Source organism: Neomonachus schauinslandi, chromosome 6, assembly GCF_002201575.2.
Source record: "Neomonachus schauinslandi chromosome 6, ASM220157v2, whole genome shotgun sequence".
NCBI classification, from domain to species: Eukaryota; Metazoa; Chordata; class Mammalia; order Carnivora; family Phocidae; genus Neomonachus; species Neomonachus schauinslandi.
Genome location: NC_058408.1, coordinates 56,236,903 through 56,258,019, shown reverse-complemented (window position 1 = coordinate 56,258,019; position 21,117 = coordinate 56,236,903). Strand labels below are relative to the sequence as shown.

General features: G+C 40.7%; 2 protein-coding genes across 3 annotated transcripts in view; one reads left to right on the top strand and one right to left on the bottom strand.

The window, feature by feature from the left end:
• The window catches only part of C6H1orf112 (chromosome 6 C1orf112 homolog), a 48,734-nt gene extending 35,821 nt beyond the window's left edge, over positions 1-12,913 (top strand). The window contains exons 20-24 of the mRNA XM_021682822.2: positions 1,673-1,786; positions 3,525-3,629; positions 4,310-4,390; positions 5,386-5,505; positions 12,615-12,913. Coding sequence (XP_021538497.2) covers positions 1,673-1,786; positions 3,525-3,629; positions 4,310-4,390; positions 5,386-5,505; positions 12,615-12,803 — 609 coding nt within the window. The 3' untranslated portion in view covers positions 12,804-12,913. The remainder of the gene's footprint in view (positions 1-1,672; positions 1,787-3,524; positions 3,630-4,309; positions 4,391-5,385; positions 5,506-12,614) is intronic.
• A 318-nt stretch (positions 12,914-13,231) lies between these two features.
• SCYL3 (SCY1 like pseudokinase 3) overlaps positions 13,232-21,117 on the bottom strand; it is a 41,287-nt gene continuing 33,401 nt past the window's right edge. Inside the window, exons 11-14 of one of the 2 annotated variants that reach the window (XM_021682825.2) lie at positions 18,336-18,507; positions 15,706-15,864; positions 14,130-14,827; positions 13,232-13,603 (exon numbers count right to left, since the gene is read on the bottom strand). In XM_021682825.2, coding sequence (XP_021538500.1) covers positions 13,544-13,603; positions 14,130-14,827; positions 15,706-15,864; positions 18,336-18,507 — 1,089 coding nt within the window. In that variant the 3' untranslated portion in view covers positions 13,232-13,543. The remainder of the gene's footprint in view (positions 13,604-14,129; positions 14,828-15,705; positions 15,865-18,335; positions 18,508-21,117) is intronic. The other variant, XM_021682823.2, reaches the window with a different exon arrangement.

Genomic DNA, 21,117 nt, shown 5'->3' with positions numbered 1-21,117 from the left:
CCGGTTAGTATACAGGGCTGTCGATTCAGCCTGTAGCTGTCCTTCCTCTCTCCCTGATACTGAATAGTCAAAACCTTTTTTTCAACTGCTCCAGAACATCCCTGAGGTTAGGAGTCGTAGTTCATGTGTGAACCCCTCCTTCAAAACAGTTTCAAAGGCATTCCAGCAGCTGTTGGGAGTATGGAATATAACTGATGTGGACTTAAGGATAATCCTCATTGTTTCTTTGAGGAAATAAAATTATTTAGAAGTAAGAGGACTACTGAGTTTTCTGTCTGGCCCCCAGCTTGCATGGCTGGGACAGGCGGAACAGAGGTCACTGTTGGGGGGATGCTTTTGATGTTGCCTAGTTATGGCTTGCTTTTGGAGGTTCTAAGCTGGTAGAGTAAAAGGCAAAAGGAAAAGGAAAAGGCACTTCTTTGAAGTGATTGAGAGGCTTTGGAATTAGTCCATACTGGGCAGAACTGACCCCACAAAGCTAGAGCTGGCCTAAGTTTAAAGGCACGGTTAGAAATGAACAGTTATGAGGTAAAACTAGTTCCTATTTAGGAAGATGATGGAAGAAATAACACCCTGTCATAGGAGCTATATGCCGGAAAGTGAGACTACTAACGCTTTGTTTTAGTAGCTTGGTTAGTGGTTGTGTACAGTAAGAACTTAGCATTAACAAATACTTTTTAATTAGGTATATTTTAAAATTACTATATGTGTAACATGAATTACTAAATTATAGAGAATGAGAATGCAGTAAAATAATTGATTCAAACTTTATGGATTCTGACAGTTCTAGTAATCTTTTTTGAGAAATTAAATATGGATAATTTTGATAGAATTGTGCCTACCTTTAAAAAACCCCAAATAACTAAAGTTCTAAAATTTCAACATAAGTAAAATTTTAACTTAGGCATTGCTTCTTTTATAGACAACTTTCTGTGTTCCTTTTTTTTTTTTCAAAGATTTTATTTATTTGTCAGAGAGAGCACAAGCAGAGGGAGTGGGAGAGGGAGAAGCAGGGTTCCCGTGGAGCAGGGAGCCCGATGCGGGGCTCGATCCCAGGACCCTGGGATCATGACCTGAGCCGAAGGCAGACGCTTAACGACTGAGCCACCCAGGCGTCCCTGTGTTCCTTTAAATCAGGGGTTCGCAAACTCTGACTTCCTGGCTAGATTCTGCCCTTCTGTTTATAGGACAAGAGCTAAGGAGGATTTTTACATTTCAAAGGTTTGTAAAATAAAAATTAAAAAATAAAAAAGCAATATGCAGTAGGGAACATATTACCTACAAAGCCTAAAATTAAAATATTGACTGTCTGGCCCTTCATAGACACTTTGCCAATCCCTGCTTTAAATAATGAACTTCCCTCACTAGAATTTAAAATACAAAACAATTTTTAAGGATTTGAAAGAAGAGCACTGGTATATAGTTTCTCAGGAACACATTTTTTTTTTTTTTCTTTACAGCAGTTGGTAGGATGAACTCTGTAATAACTGAGTCAGTCATTTGATCATTTTATTCAAATTCCACGTGTGAAGATTAGGCTTTGTAGAGTGTTGGTCTGTTCTGGGTTTTGTTGTGTTTCCCCTCCCCACATACCCATCCGAATCTTACTTATTATGTCTCAACGGAATATTTGTTTTCATTTGTAACTATTCTTTGATCTTTGCCACTTTAGGTAGTAACTTTGCAGACCTCACTGCTCAAGTTAGAGCCTCCTGACCATGTTTGTTTGGCAGTGCTTGATTTTGTATCTTCTCTAGGAAAATTTTTTATACCTCAAGCTTTCCAGGTAATACTCTTAATTCTTTTGTTCCCGTGTTAACAAAATCCGTGTAAGAATTACTGACTAAAATTTTCAGGCTTTTAATTTCTGGAATTCTGTGGATTGTTGACAGTGAAAGTTGGGGGAAAATGTATTTTGTGAAGAAGAGATGGTGACTTTGTCAAAATAGAACTCATTTTAAGTTTTTTTTTTTTTTTTTTTTTTTAAGAAAAATATATTTGACATACAAATAATTTAGAGTTGGCTATAGTCTGAGAGTCTCCTTCCAGTTGGGCTTTAGCACACAAAGTCCCTGAGGAAGAAAACATTTATGTCTTCTAGGAAAGAGTATATAATGAGGAAACTTATCAAAGTTGTTCTCTTGGTTTTATATCCATGAAAGGGAGCTGTTTATTTTTAAGACAGTATTTTTGAAAGTGTTGCAAAGTATATATAATTAACAAATGGATATTTACTTATAAAACTGACTGTACAGGCTTGGCAATACACTTCTGAATTTTCAGACACACCTTACAGTGAAAGATCATCCTCCTAAATTGAATTTTGCCTTTCTTATTACTGTGGTCAAATCCAGCAATTCTAGATAGTTGACGTTTTTCTTTTTCACCTCCATGGGAGAGACTATAAAAAGCTCACTGAGGGACGCCTGAGTGGCGCAGTTGGTTAAGTGTCTGACTCTTGGTTTTGTCTCTGGTTTGTGCTCAGCGAGGAGTCTGCTGGACTTTCCCTCTCCCTCTCAAATAAATAAATAAATACATCTTTAAAAAAAAAAAAAAAGCTCATCAATGAGAACCTTTTCACGTAACTGGAACAAAACCGTGATGGATGTTATCTCAGTAGATATTAGAAACTTTGAAATAAAAAACAACTGGCTAGTTTCTAAAGGGCTATTATTTATTTAAAGTTAAATGATATCATCCTGTTTGTTTTTGTGAAAGAAATGGAGAGGTTGACAGTTTTTCAACTCTGGACAAAAGTACCCAGAGATACTTGCATTTGAGCTGTCTTCTTTTTAGCATAAAATAAATTCCAGAGTACTGTTTCATTCATGCATAACTATGGACCCTGATGGGCCCAGAACCTGTGGAGCAAATTACATATTCCCAGGAGTGAAGTTAAGGCCTGAACAGTTTGGTGGATTCATCAGCATGTAAGAGGCCTCTAAAGCCAGGAGATGGACTTATTTATTCAAGAAAAAATTGCTGAGTTTTTGCTATGTGTCAGGTGCTGTTTTAATCACTGGGGATTCATTAATGAACCAAACTAATCAATCCCCACTCTCAGCCTCTGGAAGGCAACGAATAAAGGCATGATATAGCATGTTAGTGTGAGAGCTGTAGAGAGAAATAGGGGGAGAGTGTGCTTGTGGGGGTGCAGTTTGAAACGGGATATGGGCAGTGGCATCCTCACCAAGGTGATCTGTGAGTAAAATCCTGAAGCTGAGGGAGGCAGCCAGACAGGTATCCCACACGCAGGGTAAGTAGTGAGATGAGAGGGCATCTGATCCACTGAGGGCGCCGGCAGAGGCCACACTCAAACAGTGGGGCTTTGCCGGCCATCTTAAGGACTTTTGAGTTTTACTCTAATGAAGTGAGAAGCTATTGGAAGCATTTAAGCAAAGGAGTGACATGCTCTAACATGTATTAATATGTGCTCACTGGGACAGAATTAGGGAAACTTGACAACATTAAGAATAGAATACTGAGGTTTTCCTCTATTTAATAAGGTTTGGTTCTCTTTTTAGGACAAAATTCTGCCCAGCCTGTCTTCTATTTTTGCCTCACTACTAGCTGACAGGAATTGGATAGTAGAACAACATACCTTGGAGGCGTTTACTCAGTTCGCCGAGGTAATTATAAGACCAACCTATCACAGTGATCGCCAAAAAGTATTATTTCAGATTTTCCAAAACATTCCAAAAACATTTATTGAGCTTTTGATCTTAGTCATTAAAATTTTCCACTGGAGGAGATACTACCAACGATCTCTTTTGCAGCATCTAACAATGGAGCATAGAGAAATGAAGGTACTTTCCTAAGGTCCTAGGAGAGTAGGAACAACCAGAACCAGGCATTCAGACCAGGTCTATTCACTTGGACACTGTCTTCCAGACAGTATTTTTGAGTGTGAAATGAATAATGCATTTCATCTCTGTCATTTAGGAGTTAGGTTGATGAACACAGGGACATGTGAGCTCAGGACCACGGAGAAGGGGAGCCTCCTGTGGGATGCTCCTTTTCTCTTGCCTGGAGCTGTGCAGTCACGCCTTTGGTCATAGGGGCCCACAGACATTAGGATGACCGGGCAGAAGTAACGAAAGCCGCCAGCTCTGTGCTCGTGCAGAATGCTGCATGGTCCCGAGGCTCCCCAAAGGAACTAAGGAGCTGATGGTCTTTTGAGTATTCTCTGACACTGTTTTCTTTTAAAATGCATTTATGATTAAGGTAGCTCTTAAAACTTTTGGAGTTGTCTTTGCAAGTTGTTGAGATACATTAAAATTGGTCTCATTTATCTATCTTTTATTAATAGGGAACAAACCATGAAGAGATAGTTCCACAATGTCTCCGTTCTGAAGATACGAAGAACAAAGTTGTATCCTTTCTGGAGAAGGTATTTATTTCTATAGATCAAAATAGCGGCATCACAGATTTTGTCATTGTTTTTTTAAATTGTAGGATTGTAACCAAGTCAAGTATCTTCTTAGCTTAAATTTTTCGTAGTGCTCAGCACCGAGGTGACGCACATTGAACAACTGGGCCCGTATGACGAGGCACCGCAGTGGGGCAGTTGGAGTCCCTCTGCCCACAGTGTGGATTCTGGTAGTGCTGCTCATTTCTATAGTTAGAACCAAACTGTTCCATCATTTGGCTCCCATGTTTGTGCACACCTTGCAACTTATATAGGGGTAGTTTTAGGATATAAGGGCTAATTGCAGCACTAGTAGAACAGTTAAACCACAAATTTAGAAAACCAAGAGAAAGTGAATTATGCTTAACTACTTATTTTTTTTATACTACACCCATTATTAAACTGCGCTATGTATATACATGTATATGTTACACAGAAGCTGGATTAAGTATGTGTGTGTAACATGTTTTGCCAGTTTCTTACCCTAGACAATGAAGGTTCGCAGACTATCATTTTTCTCCTGGAAAAATGACAGTTCAACTTATCTGTAGGGAAGGAGAACACTGTACAGTAATTTTATCCAAATTACACGAAGAGGATGCATTTATAGATGAGTCCAATTTCCAAAATTTGCCTAGCTCACAGACTAAGCCAGAATAGTTTAACACTGGGTGCTTAAAACACAACACATGCACACACATGCACACATGCACGTGCATGGTCTTTTTTTTTTAAGTGGGGGGTAGGGAGGAGCAGAGGGAGAGAGAGAACCTTAAGCAGACTCCACGCCCAGTGCAGAGCCAAATGCTGTGCTCTACCTCATGACCCTGGGATCTGACCTGAGCCGAAATCAAGAGTTGGACGCTTAACCGGCTGAGCCACCCAAGAGCCCCTGGTCTTCTAATTTTCTGATTACATTGTTTGCCATCTATTAGAGAATGTTTGGTGTTTACTTGATTTTTCATGATCCGTGGCAGACTGGGTTTGTAGATGAAACTGCAGCTGCCAGAGTGGAACGTGTGAAACAGGAAAAAGGCATTCTCCGGGAACACTTGGCTAAAGTTGCTGTAGAAGAAGCAAAGTGGTCATCTCTACAGGTATGGACTGCATTTTGGTATGGGTCAAGCTTTTAGGAGAAATTCTCCTCTTCTTACTGATAAAAGTGAAAAAACTAGTATGGTTCCTGGCCTCATACTGACTGTCAAAATATAATCAAATAGATCTAGACATGTAAAATTCTCCTGTTCTCCTCTTTTAAAAATCGCATTTCTTCTTCCTGAAAGGTTATCAACACATAGAACAGAGGTGGGACTACAAAAATACAAGTTTTAAACATGATACTGACTGTACTCTTTCACTATGACTTTCAATTGTTTATAGTAACTTTTAGGAAAGTTACATATCTGTATCAGTGAAGCTATAAATGTGGTTTCTGAACCACCGAAGAAAATGAATGAAATCACCTTCCAAAATGTTTCGGTTGATCCCTTGCTTCATTCATCAAACCAGCCTAAATGACTTCTGCCAATGTCTAGAAATCACATCTACCTATTAAAAGGCAGAAATCTGATACCACCAAGGATACTCAAAATATTGTTTTGAGCACTGATAGTGTATTTATTTATTTATTTTATTGTGTTATGTTAGTTACCATACAATACATCATTGGTTTTTGATGTGGTGATCCACGATCCATTGTTTTCGTATAACACCCAGTGCTCCATGCAGTACGTGCCCTCCTTAATACCCATCACCGGGCTAACCAATCCCCCCTCCCCTCTAAAACCCTGTTTGTTTCTCAGAGTCCATAGTCTCTCATGGTTCATCTCTCCCTCCAATTCCCCACCCCCACACGTTTTTCCCTTCCTTCTCCTAATGTCCTCCATGCTATTCCTTATGTTCCACAAATAAGTGAAACCATATGATAATTGACTTTCTCTGCTGGACTTATTTCACTTAGCATAATCTCCTCCAGTCCCATCCATGTTGATGTAAAAGATGGGTATTCATCCTTTCTGATGGCTGAGTAATATTCCATTGTATATATGGACCACATCTTCTTTATCCATTCATCTGTTGAAGGGCATCTCGGCTCTTTCCACAGTTTGGCTATTGCGGACATTGCCGCTATGAACATTGGGGTGCATATGGCCCTTCTTTTCATTACATCTGTGTCTTTGGGGTAAATACCCAGTAGTGCAATTGCTGGGTCATCGGGTAGCTCTATTTTTAATTTTTTGAGGCACCTCCACACTGTTTACCAAAGTGGTTGTACCAACTTGCATTCCCACCAACAGTGTAAGAGGGTTCCCCTTTCTCCACAACCTCTCCAACATTTGTTGTTTCTTTCCCCGTCCATTTTTGCCATTCTAACTGGTGTAAGGTGGTATCTCAGTGTGGTTTTGATTTGGATTTCCCTGATGGCCGATGATGATGAACATTTTTTCATGTGTCTGTTAGCCATTTGTATGTCTTCTTCAGAGAAGTGTCTTTTCATATCTTCTGCCCACTTTTTGACTTGATTATTTGTGTTTTGGTGTTGAGTTTGAGAAGTTCTTTATAGATCTTGGATACCAGCCCTTTATCTGTAGTGTCATTTGCAAATATCTTCTCCCATTCTGTGGGTTGCCTCTTTGTTTTGTTGACTGTTTCCTTTGCTGTGCAGAAGCTTTTTATCTTGATGAAGTCCCAAAAGTTCATTTTTGCTTTTGGAGATGTATCTTGAAAGAAGTTGCTGTGGCCGATGTCAAAGAGGTTACTGCCTATGTTCTCCTCTAGGATTCTGATGGATTCCTGTCTCACATTGAGGTCTTTCATCCACTTTGAGTTTATCTTTGTGAATGGTGTTAGAGAATGGTCGAGTTTCATTCTTCTGCATGTGGCTGTCCCAATTTTCCCAGCACCATTTATTGAAGAGACTGTCTTTTTTCCACTGCATGTTTTTTCCTGCTTTGTCAAAGATTATTTGACCATAGAGTTGAGGGTCCGTATCTGGGTTCTCTATTCTGTTCCATTGGTCTATATGTCTGTTTTTGTGCCAGTACCATGCTGTCTTGGTGATCACAGCTTCGTAATATAGCTTGAAATCAGGCAATGTGATGCCCCCAGCTTTGTTTTTCTTTTTCAACATTTCCTTGGCGATTCGGGGTCTTTTCTGATTCCATACAAATTTTAGGATTGTTTGTTCCAGCACTTTGAAAACTGTCATTGGAATTTTGATTGGGATGGCACTGAAGGTATAGATTGCTCTGGGTAGCATAGACATTTTAACAATGTTTATTCTTCCGATTCATGAGCATGGAATATTTTTCCATCTTTTTGTGTCTTCAATTTCTTTTATGAGTGTTTCATAGTTCCTAGAGTATAGATCCTTTACCTCTTTGGTTAGGTTTATTCCGAGGTATCTTATGGTTTTTGGTGCTATTGTAAATGGAATCATTTCTCTAATTTCTCTTTCTACAGTTGCGTTGTTAGTGTATAAGAAAGCAACTGATTTCTGTGCATTGATTTTGTATCCTGCCACATACTGAAATGCTATATGAGTTCTAGTAATTTGGGGGTGGGGTCTTTTGGGTTTTCCACATAAAGTATCATGTTGTCTGCGAAAAGAGAGAGTTTGACTTCTTCTTTGCCAATTTGAATACCTTTTATTTCTTTTTGTTGTCTGATTGCTGTTGCTAGGACTTCTAGTACTGTGTTGAACAATAGTGGCAAGAGTGGGCATCCTTGATGTGTTCCTGATCTTAAGGGAAAGGCTCTCAGCTTTTCCCCATTGAGGATGATATTCGCTGTGGGTTTTTCATAGATGGATTTTATGAACTTGAGGAATGTTCCCTCTATCCCTATACTCTGAAGAGTTTTAATCAGGAAAGGATGTTGTATTTTGTCAAATGCTTTTTGTGCATCAATTGAGAGGACCATATGGTTCTTCTTCCTCCTCTTATTAATGTGTTCTGTCACACTGATTGATTTGCGAATGTTGAACTACCCTTGCATCCCGGGGATAAATCCCACTTGGTTGTGGTGGATGATCCTTTTAATGTATTGTTGGATCCTATTAGCTAGGATTTTGTTGAGGATTTTGGAATCCATGTTCATCAGGGATATCGGTCTGAAATTCTCCTTTTTGATGGGGTCTTTGCCTGGTTTGGGGATTAAGGTAATGCTGGCCTCATAGAATGAGTTTGGAAGTTTTCCTTCTGTTTCTATTTTTTGAAACAGCTTCAGTAGAATAGGTATTATTTCTTCTTTGAATGTTTGGTAGAATTCCCCAGGGAATCCATCAGGCCCTGGACTCTTGTTTTTTGGGAGGTTTTTTGATCACTGCTTCAATCTCGTTACTGGTTATTGGCCTATTCAGGTTGTCAGTTTCTTCCTGTTTCAGTCTTGGCAGCTTATAGGTTTCCAGGAAGGCCTCCATTTCATCCAGATTGCTCAGTTTATTGGCATATAGTTGTTGATAATAATTTCTAATAATTATTTCTATTTCCTTGGTGTGTTAGTCGTGATCTCTCCCCTTTCATTCATAATTTTATTAATTTGGGTCCTTTCTCTTTTCTTTTGGATAAGTCTGGCCAGTGGTTTATCGATCTTATTAATTCTTTCCAAGAACCAACTTCTAGTTTTGTTGATCTGATCTGTGTTTCTGGTTTCTAATTCATTGATTTCTGCTCTAATTTTAATTATTTCTCTTCTAATGCGTGGCTTAGGCATCATTTGTTGCTTTTTCTCTAGTTCTTTAAGGTGTAGAGTTAGTTGGTGAATTCGGGATTTTTCTATTTTTTGAGTGAGGCTTGGATGGCTATGTATTTCCCCCTTAGGACCGCCTTTGCAGTATCCCATAGGTTTTGGACTGATGTGTTTTCATTCTCATTGGTTTCCATGAATTGTTTAAGTTCTTTGATTTCCTGTTTGACCCAAACATTCTTGAGCAGAGTGGTCTTTAGCTTCCAAGTATTTGAATTTCTGCCAATTTTTTTCTTGTGGTTGAGTTCCAGTTTTAAAGCATTATGGTCTGAGGATATGCAGGGAATAATCTCAATCTTTTGGTATCGGTGGAGACCTGATTTGTGACCCAGTATGTGGTCTGTTCTGGAGAAAGTTCCATGTGCACTCGACAAGAATGAGTATTCTGTTGTTTTAGGGTGGAATGTTCTGTGTATATCTATGAGGTCCATCTGGTCCAATGTATCATTCAGAGCTCTTGTTTCCTTGTTGATTTTCTGCTTAGATGATCTGTCCATTGCTGAGAGTGGAGTATTGAGGTCTCCTATGATTAACGTATTGTTATCAATATGACTATTTTGGTTAACAGTTGGCTTATGTAGATGGCTGCTCCCATGTTGGGGGCATAGATATTTACAATTGTTAGATCTTCTTGTTGGATAGTCCCTTTAAGAATGATATAGTGTCCTTCTGTGTCTCTAATTAGACTTTAGTTTAAAATCTAATTTGTCTGATATAAGAATTGCTACCCCAGCTCTCTTTTGAGGTCCGCTGGCATGGAAGAGGGATCTCCATCCCTTCACTTTCAGTCTGGATGTATCTTTAGGTTCAAAATGAGTCTTTTGTAGACAGCATATGGATGGGTCCTGTCTTTTTATCCAATCTGCAACCCTGTGCCATTTTATGGGAGCATTTAGGCCATTCACGTTGAGAGTGAGTGATTATTGAAAGATACGAATTAATTGTCATCATGTTGCCTGTGAAGACCTTGTTTTTACAGATTGTCCCTGTAAATATGTTGTATATCACCTTTGGGGGCTTTCTCCTTTTATAGAACTTAATATTTAAGTTCTTAATATTTAATATTTCTGGCAGGGCTGGTTTAGTGGTCACATATTCTTTCAGTTTCTGCCAGTTGTGGAAGCTCTGCATCTCTCCATCCATTCTAAATGACAACCTTGCCGGATAAAGTATTCTTGGCTGCATGTTCTTCTCATTTAGTGCCCTGAATATGTCTTGCCAGTCCTTTCTGGCTTGCTAGGTCTCTGTGGATAGGTCTGACGTTATTCTGATGTTCCTCCTTCTGTATGTAAGGAATCTCTTCCCCCTAACTGCTCTTAAGATGGTTTCCTCGGTTCTAAGATTTGCAAGTTTTACTATTAGATGCCGGGGTGTTGGCCTGTTTTCCTTGATCTTGGGAGGGGTCCTCTCTGCCTCTAGGACTTGAATGTTTGTTTCATTTCCCAGATTAGGGAAGTTCTCACCTATCATTTGCTCAGATACATCTTTTAGTCCTCTCTCTCTCTCCACTCCCTCTGGGATACCAGTTATTCTGACATTGGAACGCTTCATGGTGACACTTCTTTCTCTGATTCTATTTTCATGGATTCTGAGTTGTTTTTCCCTGGCCTCCTCTTTTCCCTTTTTATCGGTTATATTGTCTTCCAGGTCGCTTATTCGCTCTTCTGCCTCAGTTACCCTAGCTGTTAGATTATCTAGATTGGATTGGATCTCATTGATAGCATTTTTAAGTTCTGCCAATTCACCTTTCATTTCTGCCCTTAGAGACTCTATGTTGCCATTAATTGATTTCTCCATTCTAGCCATTGTCTTCACAATTGCTAGCCTGAATTCCATCTCCAACATCTTGGTTATATCTGCATCCATTTGTAAATCTGCAGTGTAAGTCATAATCTCTGAGTCTTTTCTATTTTGGGGGCTCCTCCTCCTAGTCATTCTGTTGATGGGTGTTTGAGGGAATGTATAGAGTCCAAATTATTGACCAGAACCCAAGCAAGATGCACCTGTTTTCTTGGGACCTTAGGGCTGGCCTCTTGTTTTCCCAGCCTGTCTTCTGGGGGAGGGGCCTGCCGTGCTGTTACTCAGGCAACCCTGTTTGGGTGGAGTTGCCCTGCCCCCCTGTGGAAGGGGATGGGCTCAGTGGGAATAAGTCTTTGGGGCTTTTGTTCTCTGGCGCCTTTCCCTGGCGGCTTTCCATGTCTCTTCCGCGAGTCAGAGCAGAAGAGACCGTTTCCAACCCTCTGCCTCAGAGCAGAGAGACCTCATCTGTTCTTCAGTGAGCTCTCCAGGCCACACCATCTCCGTTTCTGTCCGTGCTGCTATAAACTGCAGCGTCCTGGGTTGTGCGCCCCTCCGCAGCGCTCCCAGTCCTGCCTCCAGGTTGGGGCACGTCTCTGCCCTTTGTGCTTCTAAAACCGCCAGCTGCTCCCAGTTTGCGTGTGCGCGACCCCGCCGCTCCAGGGGACTGCCCTAAAGTCCTTTCCTCGCTTCTACCGGTCTGCGAGTCTGTGCCCCGTCCCCAGTGTGCAAGGCTGTCGCTCACCGACGGTGTAGGATCCCCACAGCCAGGCACCCTCCCGCTGCCATTTATCCTCTGATATCTGCCCACGGAATCAGGGCTCCCTGCTTCATACCTCAAAACCAACTGCCTGCGATATTCTGCTTGTAGAGGTCCAGATCTTCTTACATCTCAGGCTGGTTTCGTGGGTGCTCAGAGTGGTCTGGTAGATATCCAGCTCAATTCCGGGGACCAGTTGAAATAGGGTCCCCTAGTCCTCCGCCATCTTTCCCCCCTCCTCTGATAGTGTATTTAGAATAGCAATCCCTAAGAGGAACAATATTCTGTTGAGTTTTATTTACAACTCTTATATAAAGAAAGTTTATGTTAATAACTTGTTTTCAAGACATATTTAACTTAATAGATTTCAGGCCTAAAAGTTACATAGCATTGCTGTAAATAAGCCCTCAAGAATTTATGACCTTCCTTAGGAAGACTGTGATTACAAAAGACGTCCTGGTCCCGATCCCCACCCCAGTGCAGTGATGTTAGAAAGCCTGACAATTTATTGAATTGGGTTGAAAAGCATCTGAAAGACCACAGCACTTAACGTTAAAAAGTAAACTGGAACCATTTAGAAAACGCATACCTGGGGCTTTTTTGTCAGGACAAGATATTTCCAAAGAATACTCTGGAAATTGCTGGACAAGGCAGCATTCCTCTTAGTTTCCTTGGACCCTAATGGTAGTAGCACCCTGAATCGCTGTGACAAACCAGAAATGCCTTCACATATTTTTCTAGGTGATACAGGGGTGGTCGTTCCCTCCTGCCCTTGTGAGCCATTGACAAAATAAAATTTGCACATAAAATTTTACAGTTTTAGAAATACCAAAAGAAAGTTTTTGATCATCTTGGGAATGGGTATCATGGCATTACTTACCCCGTGTTTTTCTCATTTGCCAGCCTTATGCAAAAAGACCACGTCAGGAGTTCCCCTTGGAAGAAGAGTACAGGTCAGCACTGCAAGCAGCATCAGGGGCCTTGGAGGCAATTGAGTCCTTACTCCAAAAGTCTCCTGCTCCAGACTGGCTTCTACTGAAAATGGAGATGCTCCAAGAAAGGATTGATGAGCTGAAACGACATGTACTCTAGGGTGGCCCTTGAATGGACTAGACTGTGTTACCACTAGACTGAACGGGGTGTGATTTTTACCATCCTATACGATACTTTGTAAATGAATATATTGATGTAACTATGCGTTTTCTAACACATATAAAACAACTTTTGTAAAGTTGAATCTAGTGAAAATAGTCTTTATTGGATGTTTAGAGAACAGGTGGTGGGGGAGATTTCTCGTGAAGAACTTTGGTACATGTAATACATGTGGAACAGTCAGGGACTGCCCAGGTACCCATAGGGCCACAGACAGTACAACTGTAAACAAATAAATAAGCTGCCTAAGGAAACCTTAGCAATTTAAAATTATTTATATACTTTACAGCTAAAATTTTTTCCGTAGTTGTATTTCATAATAAAGCTTACTCTTCTGTTAAAGAAATGGCACAAAATTAAGCTAATCGGCTTGAATTTTTGTATTTATTTTCTTCTGGAATTGTCCTGGAAAAAAGCAGTAAATTCAACCTTTCCATAGCTACTTGCTCTTCACGGAAACTGGCCTGTCAGACGCACACGAGCTCCTCCTCCGCAAAACCAGCGCTGGGGCTCTTCGCTGCCGGGGCACCAGCCAGCACTCAGGGGCTCGAGCTTCAGTTGGCACAGATGGGAAAAACAGATGCTTCTGGGTTTTCTTGTCTGCAGAGCCCACTTTGAGGTATTAGTTTGATTTTTTTTTTTTTTTAAAGAAATCCTTTTCCCTAAAGTTATACCCGTTGTCACCAGTTATTATCTTCCCAGTTCAGCTCCCCTTCGTCTCCCCAGCCTTCAGACTCTCCCTGCAGCAAGATAAAGCAAACCAAGGGCAGGCTGCTGAGACAAATCATTTCTGAATTTAAAGAGGCCTAACACTTGCCTTTTGATGCTGGAAGAGATCTCCTCGCGCTAGGTAAAATAACTTACTGCAACAGGAAGCTGAAGAGGAGGAGGATTACTTTGGTTCCAGATTTACAAGACCAAAACACTGGAAAATAACTTTCCAAGGACCATATAAATACAATAAAATCTATCTGATGATACCCTATTCTTGGTTTAACCCCTTTTTAAGTAAAAAGGTTATAATAGTAACTAGCGGCCCATTAAACACCTAAGTCTAAGCATTGCTACTTCTTTCTGGGGAAGGAAAGACAGCATTTATAGAAACTGATCATATTCATTTTGTGCTTCACCCATCACCGTAAGCAAATGTGTGCGTTCGTCTCTTCCCTCACCAGGAAAACAGCAAGTCTGTTATCAACGAGACCTTGCAACCGGTTATGTACAAGGGCACCCTTTAAACTAGTAGCACGATTTACTAAGCCTCACCTCAGTCATCTCTGCTGCAGCAAATTTTGAGGAAAACTGCATCACTGGTGAGACGTCATCCTTGTCAGAAACCATCATTTCTGTCCTCAGTTCAGGCAAAATAAGAATAGCAGCTGAAGGCTTAATTTCTGGAATCATATCAGCAAACCAGTCCAACTCTGGATCTTGTACTGGCTTCTTTTTTACTTGAATGGTAAACTCCTCTCCTAAACCAAGTTCTGATGGATCCTTAAGGCGCCTTTCTTGGGATGACACTTTTGGTGGCTTGGTTTGGTCTGGGTCATCCCCACTTTGTGCAAGATTGGTCTTTTGGGGTAGACTCAATTTCAAAGGCTTGGACTCTTCAGTGAGTGAAACCAAAGTAGAAATAGCCTCCTGTTCCCCTGAGGTACCCCGGCTGACAGCTGAGACTCCACCTCTTGCACTTATTTCAGTATCTAAGCTGCTGGATTCAAAGTCATCCCACACCACCTCCTCCGCGTTCACGTTAGTGAGTGGGGATGTGGAGGCATCGTAGGCTTCTGTGGGACAAATCTGGATGCTGACAGCTTTGTTTTCAGGCTCCTCAGGCTCACTCCAGTCAGGCCACTCCTCAGACTTTTTAGAACTTGGTGGGAAGTTCTCACTATCTCCCAAGGTATTTTTCACATCTGAGAGTCCATTCATGGGAAATTTAATAGGCTGAGGAAATTGATCACCTGTGGGGATATATACAAAAATTACTCTCATGAAGTGTTAAGAGCAAGCAAAAGGAAAAGGGTAACACAGGTTATTAAACTGTACCTACAAAAGAGATATCCCAGCAGAACAGAACAAAGATGTGATATAAGTTATTCAAATACTTTAACTGGAGCATACAGTCCTTCACTAAATATTCAAGCATATTGTTTATTGGCATAATTATCTATAAACAAATATAGAAATGTTCTAAGCCAGGCAGTGTTAACCCCAAGAAGTGTTGTGTGCTCAAATAAGTTTGTCTTAACCCAATATACCCTAATTTTACTTTTTAAATTTTATTTATTTTTAGAGGATCTCAAGCAGGCTCCATGCCCAGCACAGAGCCCGACACAGGGTTTGATCCCTTCACCTGAGCCCAAATCAAGAGTGAGATGCTTAACTGACTGAGCCACCCAGGTGCCCCTAACATACCCTCATTTTAAACAGATTTCCTTAAATGTAGTCACGGCTCTGCAATTTTGTGCAATGTGTCAGGACTCTGCTACTAACATTTCCCCAAACTTACTTAAACCACACAATTCTCTTTTTCATGGCATACCTACTGCCATCTAAGAGAACTATCATCCTCTGATACAATTTGGAAAATGCTACACTAAAGCATCAGAAGTACCAAAGTAATGTCAGCCAGCTCTCCTCACCAGTTATGAAAAAATGGAAGGTCTATGCCCTGTCCAGGAAAAGCAGAGGAGACCCAGCTGACTATAGAGTTGTAAGTGATAACAGAAGTCAGCCTCAATACTCCCAAAGTGCCCTTAATTTTCAGAATTTAAAACTTAGTACTCAGGAAAACATTCATCTAAACAGTGGAAAAGCTACATAAATTGAGTATTTCTACCTGTCTGTAAAAGAGTATTGTAGCAATCTTGCTGTATGTGCTTCTTGCTGACGGGCATGCTGCCAGAAAAGAAACATTTAGGGAATGTGCCAGAGGAGGGCTTCTCCACGACTGGCGCCATCTGAGTCTGCTGGCTACAGACGACATGTGGGGGAAAATCTGCAGATAAACAAAAACTCCCCAAAATAAAAGGGATAGTAAATTGCTTCTTGCTCTATCAGGGTAGGTGAGCAACAGTTAAGGGAAATGGGTCTATTTAACACAGTTAAAAGGTAAGTTGCAGGGAGAGAGCATCTTCAGATATCTGAAGAAACACACCTGTTACGCAGTGGACTGCCGGTCCTCAAGGTGTTTCAGGGCAGGTGAGTGTCTACATGATGTTAAGGGACTCGAAAGGATTCAAGCATTAGCTGAGGAGTTGATTAGATATAACCTTTAGGATACCTACTTACAAAAGTTAATGGCTTTGAACATTTTGGCAATTTAAAATCATAATTGATTCTACTTTTAAGAATACAAAGTCTAAGAGTACAAGCACACCAATGTGAATGTACTTAATGCCACAAACTGTACAGTTAAAAATTGATAAATTTTATGTTATAGCAGATGTTTAACTCCCAGCTGGGGGGGAAATTGTTTCAAAAAAAAAAAAAAAATGTTGTCTTTAATGGTTTACCAGAAAGCTTATACTCAACAGTGGGCTTTGGTCAAAAACATTCCAGCAAAATTTTTGGCTTAATCCTTCCTCTGCCTGGGGTACATCATCACAGGGAGGCCTTGCCTGCCCTCCAAGGCCTGACCTCTGCAAGCCCTGTACCCTCTTGCTTGCTCTGCCACCATCCTCCCTGCCAAGGGCCTACCGATGTCTCTTATCCAGTGTCCCCTTCTCCAATGCTCTTCCACGCAGACTTATTTTCCTGAAGTACCCTTTTCATAAGCCTTAGTATTATCCCATATTAAGTCTGACCATATAGGTAAACTGCAGAAGAACAGAAGGAGAAAAAAAAAGTCCAAGGGTACCCTCCTGTATACGTGCCCCCTCCCCAGCATTCTCCCACGTCCCTCAGAAGAAGGGCCACTCTTAACTGGAAACTGGGAAGTGCAGGCTGCCGCCAGGGCTCAACAGCCATCTTGGATGAAGAGCTTAACTAATTTGGGAAGTCAGTGGGATTAGACCTTATTCTGTCTTATAAAGTCTTCAGGAACATCTATTTTAATAAAAATTCATTTGGTACTCCTGCTTTGGTGTCTTTTGGTTTCTTACTAAGATTACAGGTCAACAGTATATAAAATGTCCAGAGCTAGGAAACTGCATCCAATAAATACAACAGGTATGAGGAGTGGGGTTCTTGCTAATTCAACATGCAAAGCTGCCCTCAGAGATGGACTCCCCAGTCTTATCTCAAAACTACACATACCACTACTACCATCCCCCCCCCAAATTCCTCTGGTATGAAATATAAATACATCTCTCATTTGCTGTTTGGTGTACTCTGCTATGAGAAAAACCAGTCACACACAGACTTCGTTCACTCAGTGTAGTATGAACATAGCCTGGTCGGAGAGGGGGCACAGCTTCTTCTTCACCCTCTTCAAGCTCCTGACTGACACTGACTTCATCAGCACCAAGAAGAGTTGGACTCATCAAAACTTCAGGAAGCCAGTGTTGCTTTAAAGACTCTCCTGGGATCAAAATTAGGGAAAAGTCTGATAGTTCTTTTCTACTGTGACTGTTTCTGTGCTATCGAATTCATCGTCCATGAGAACTGAATCCAAGATCTGCATTTCCTAACAAGGTCACCATCCCAGTCAGGGTTAAACCAAGGACCAAGGAAGCAATGACTCTGATATAAAATTCTTATTCTTGACTTTTACAGCCTACAAAGACCAGAAATCACTGCTCCATCCCATGTAACATCCAATGAGAACAGACCAGAAATAAGGATTTCTTGAAGTACTTAAAAATCAACAGCTTTTTACCTAAAAGGCCATCAACATCAGAAAAACTTAAACGGCTAGTGTTACAAGTTGCTACAAACTTTTTAGAACGTGCCAGACGGTATCTATTAAAATTTTAAATATATACCCTTTGACCCGGTAGGTCTACTTCTGGGATTTTATCCTCTAGCAATAAAAGCCAAACTACATAAAGATACAGGTACATAGAAGACCTCTACCGCAGCAATGTAACATCAAGAAATGAAAGCAATATCCACCAATAGGGATACCACTAATGAATTCAATGAAATATTAGGCAGCTGTCAAAAAAGGTGTTGTTTCTATGTATTGACCTGGAGACCAGTTCCTGATAAGCCACTACACAAAAAAATTAAGTTGCAGAATTGCACATAGTATTTTCTCATTGTTTTGTTAAAAAATCCTATATATGGGCATGTGTGTATAAAGATACATCTGTGTGTCTTTGTGGGGAAGAAAAAGGGAAGAAAAGATTGCCACTAAACTATTAAAACTGGTTACCTTACACACCCAGAAGGAACTGGGAGAGGGAAATTACTCTTTACCATTCTCTGTATCATTTGACTGAAGACAACCCACCTGCATTATTGTATAATGTCAAAAATCTAATTAAACATTTAAAATAAAAAGCTATACTTTTTAATCATTTTTACCTTCTGGGGAAAGGTCGACCGTTTTCGTAAAACTTGGGGCAGTGCGTTTGAAGATCTTGGTTCTTTCTCCTCCCACAACCACCTCTGGTCCAAGCAAAGACACCAGCACTGCTAGGCTGTGAAGAGTAATTGCCACAATGGAATCGCTGGTATCACGTAAGCCCAGTAACACCTAGGAGCAAATCAGGTAGTAAGTGTACACAGCCATGCTGCCTGTCTTCTTTCCCCATAAACAAGCGGCTGGGCTGCGATCAGACTGCTTGCTCAGATGACTTTGTTTCTTACATAGGTGTCCAAGGTCAGTAGCTCTCCACCTGTCTGTGGTCAAGAACCAGTATTTTCCCCTCCCAATCAATCACGGTCTGATACATTGTTGAAGATACAGTAACAAAAATAAATACATTGGAAATAACAAAATTACTGTTAAACTGCTATAAAAGGTTCTAGACTTGTCCATGATGCTGGTCTGCTCCTGCCCCAGGACCAAAGGCAGCTGAGCACTCTGGAGACCTCAGCTCTTTTAAGCTGACAGCATCCAGTATTCCGAGGAGACCTCCCAGCAACTACTAACCGGGCCTGACCCAGCTTAGTGTCGGATCAGCTGAGACAGGGTGGTTCAGGATGCTATGGCTGTAGAGGACTCTCCAAATTCTTGGAGAATCTAAATACTCCAATCGAAAGACTGAGTGACAAGAGCCTATACCTGTGGCAGAGGGGCTGACCGCTGGCCCTACCCAGCAGCTTCCGGCCTCTCAACAGTGCAGGGACCGCACTGTCCAGTGTGCTCACAGCAGGCAAAGTGGGTCACCAGAGCTGACTGGGCTAAAGGCAGACATGGCTCAGCTACGACAGTAGGGTACACACAGCCCACACAGGAGACACCCCTGGAGCGCCTGCGACCGATGACCTGGTAGGGAATGCACTTCAGGGCACCACAGGACCTCTTCCACACAAGGCCACTACCTTCAAGATGCAGCTGACTACGCTAATATGTAGAAAGAGAGAGAAAATGAAGAAACAAAGGATTATGTCCCAAATGAAAGAACAAAGTCAAAACCAAAGAGCTAAATGAAATGGAGATAAGCAAAATGCCTTATTTGAAGTAATGGTCATAAAGATACTCACTGGACTTGAGAAAAGAATGGATGAATGCAGAATTTCAACAAAGAGGTAGAAAATATAAAAAAGAATCAGAGATGAAGAATTCAGTAAATAAAAAATATACTAATGGAAATATCAGCTGATTAGTGAATGCAGAACAGATCAGTGACCTGGATGACAGGCTAATGGAAAGCACCCAAACTGAACAGCAAGAAGAAAAAAAAATAATAAAAAATGAGAATAGGTTAAAGGAATTCAGTGACATCATCAAGCACAGTAACACTGGCATTACATGAATCCCACAGGAGAGGAGAAAAGGAAGCAGAAAACCTCTTTGAAGAAATAATAGCTGAAGATATCCTTAATGTGGGGAAGGAAACAGACATCCAGGTCCAAGAAGCAAAGAGGCCCTCTAACAAGATTAACCTAAGAAGATCCATGCCTAGACACATTATAATTAAAATGACAAAAAGTAATGATCAAGAGAGAATTTTAAAAGCAACAAGAAAAAAGCAGTTACAGACAAGTAAAATCCCATAAGGCTATGAGCTTATTTTTCAGCAGAAACTCTGCAGGCCAGGGGGAATGGCATGATAATCAAAATACTGAAAGGAAAAAACCTGCCACCAAGAATACTCTACCCAGCAAGGTTATCTTTCAGAATAGGAGGAGAGACAGAGTTTCCCAGACAAAAGTTAAAGGAGTTCATCACTACTAAACTGGCCTTTTACATTTCCTACTAAAGGAAATGTTAAAAGGAGTTATTTGAGTGGAAAGAAAAGGACATAATCCATAGTAAGAAAATTATGAAAGGGGGGCGCCTGGGTGGCTCAGTTGGTTAAGCGGCTGCCTTCGGATCAGGTCATGATCCTGGGGTCCTGGAATCGACCCCCACGTCCGGCTCCCTGCTCAGCGGAGAGCCTGCTTCTCCCTCTCCCTCTGCCTGCCACTCTGCCTACTTGTGCTCTCTACCTCTCTGTCAAATAAATAAATAAAATCTTAAAAAAAAAAAGAAAAAAGAAAATTATGAAAGGAAAAAATTTCACAGGTAAAAGCAAATATATAGTAAAAGCAGTAGATTAACCACTTTTAAGCCAATGTGGAGGTTAAGACACAAAAGAAGTAAAATCAAATATGATCTACAAAAATCAGTCAAGGAACACACAAAAAAAGATGTAAAATATGACCTCATATACATAAAAGGGGAGTAAAAATTAAGTTCAAACTTAACATTCTAAAGAAAGCACTGAAGTGACCATCAACTTAGCATAGGCTGCTATGCACATAAGATTTTATATGTGAACCTAATGGTAACCACAAATCAAACACCTGTAATAGATACAGAAAAAGTAAAAGAGAAAGGAATCCAAGCACAACACTAGAAAACCATCAAACCACAACAGGAGAGAGCAAGAGAAGAAAGGAACAGAGAAGAACTATAAAAACAACCAGAAAATAATTTTAAAAATGGCCATGAGTACATATCTATCAATAATTACTTTAAATGTGAATGGACTAAATGCTCTCATCAAAAGGGGCAGGGTGACTGAATAGATAAAAAAACAAGACCCCACAATATGCTGCCTACAAGAGACTCACTCAGACCTAGAGACATATACTAACTGAAAGGGAAGGGACTAAAAAAGATATTCAATGCACCTTGAAGTGAAGAAAAGCTGAG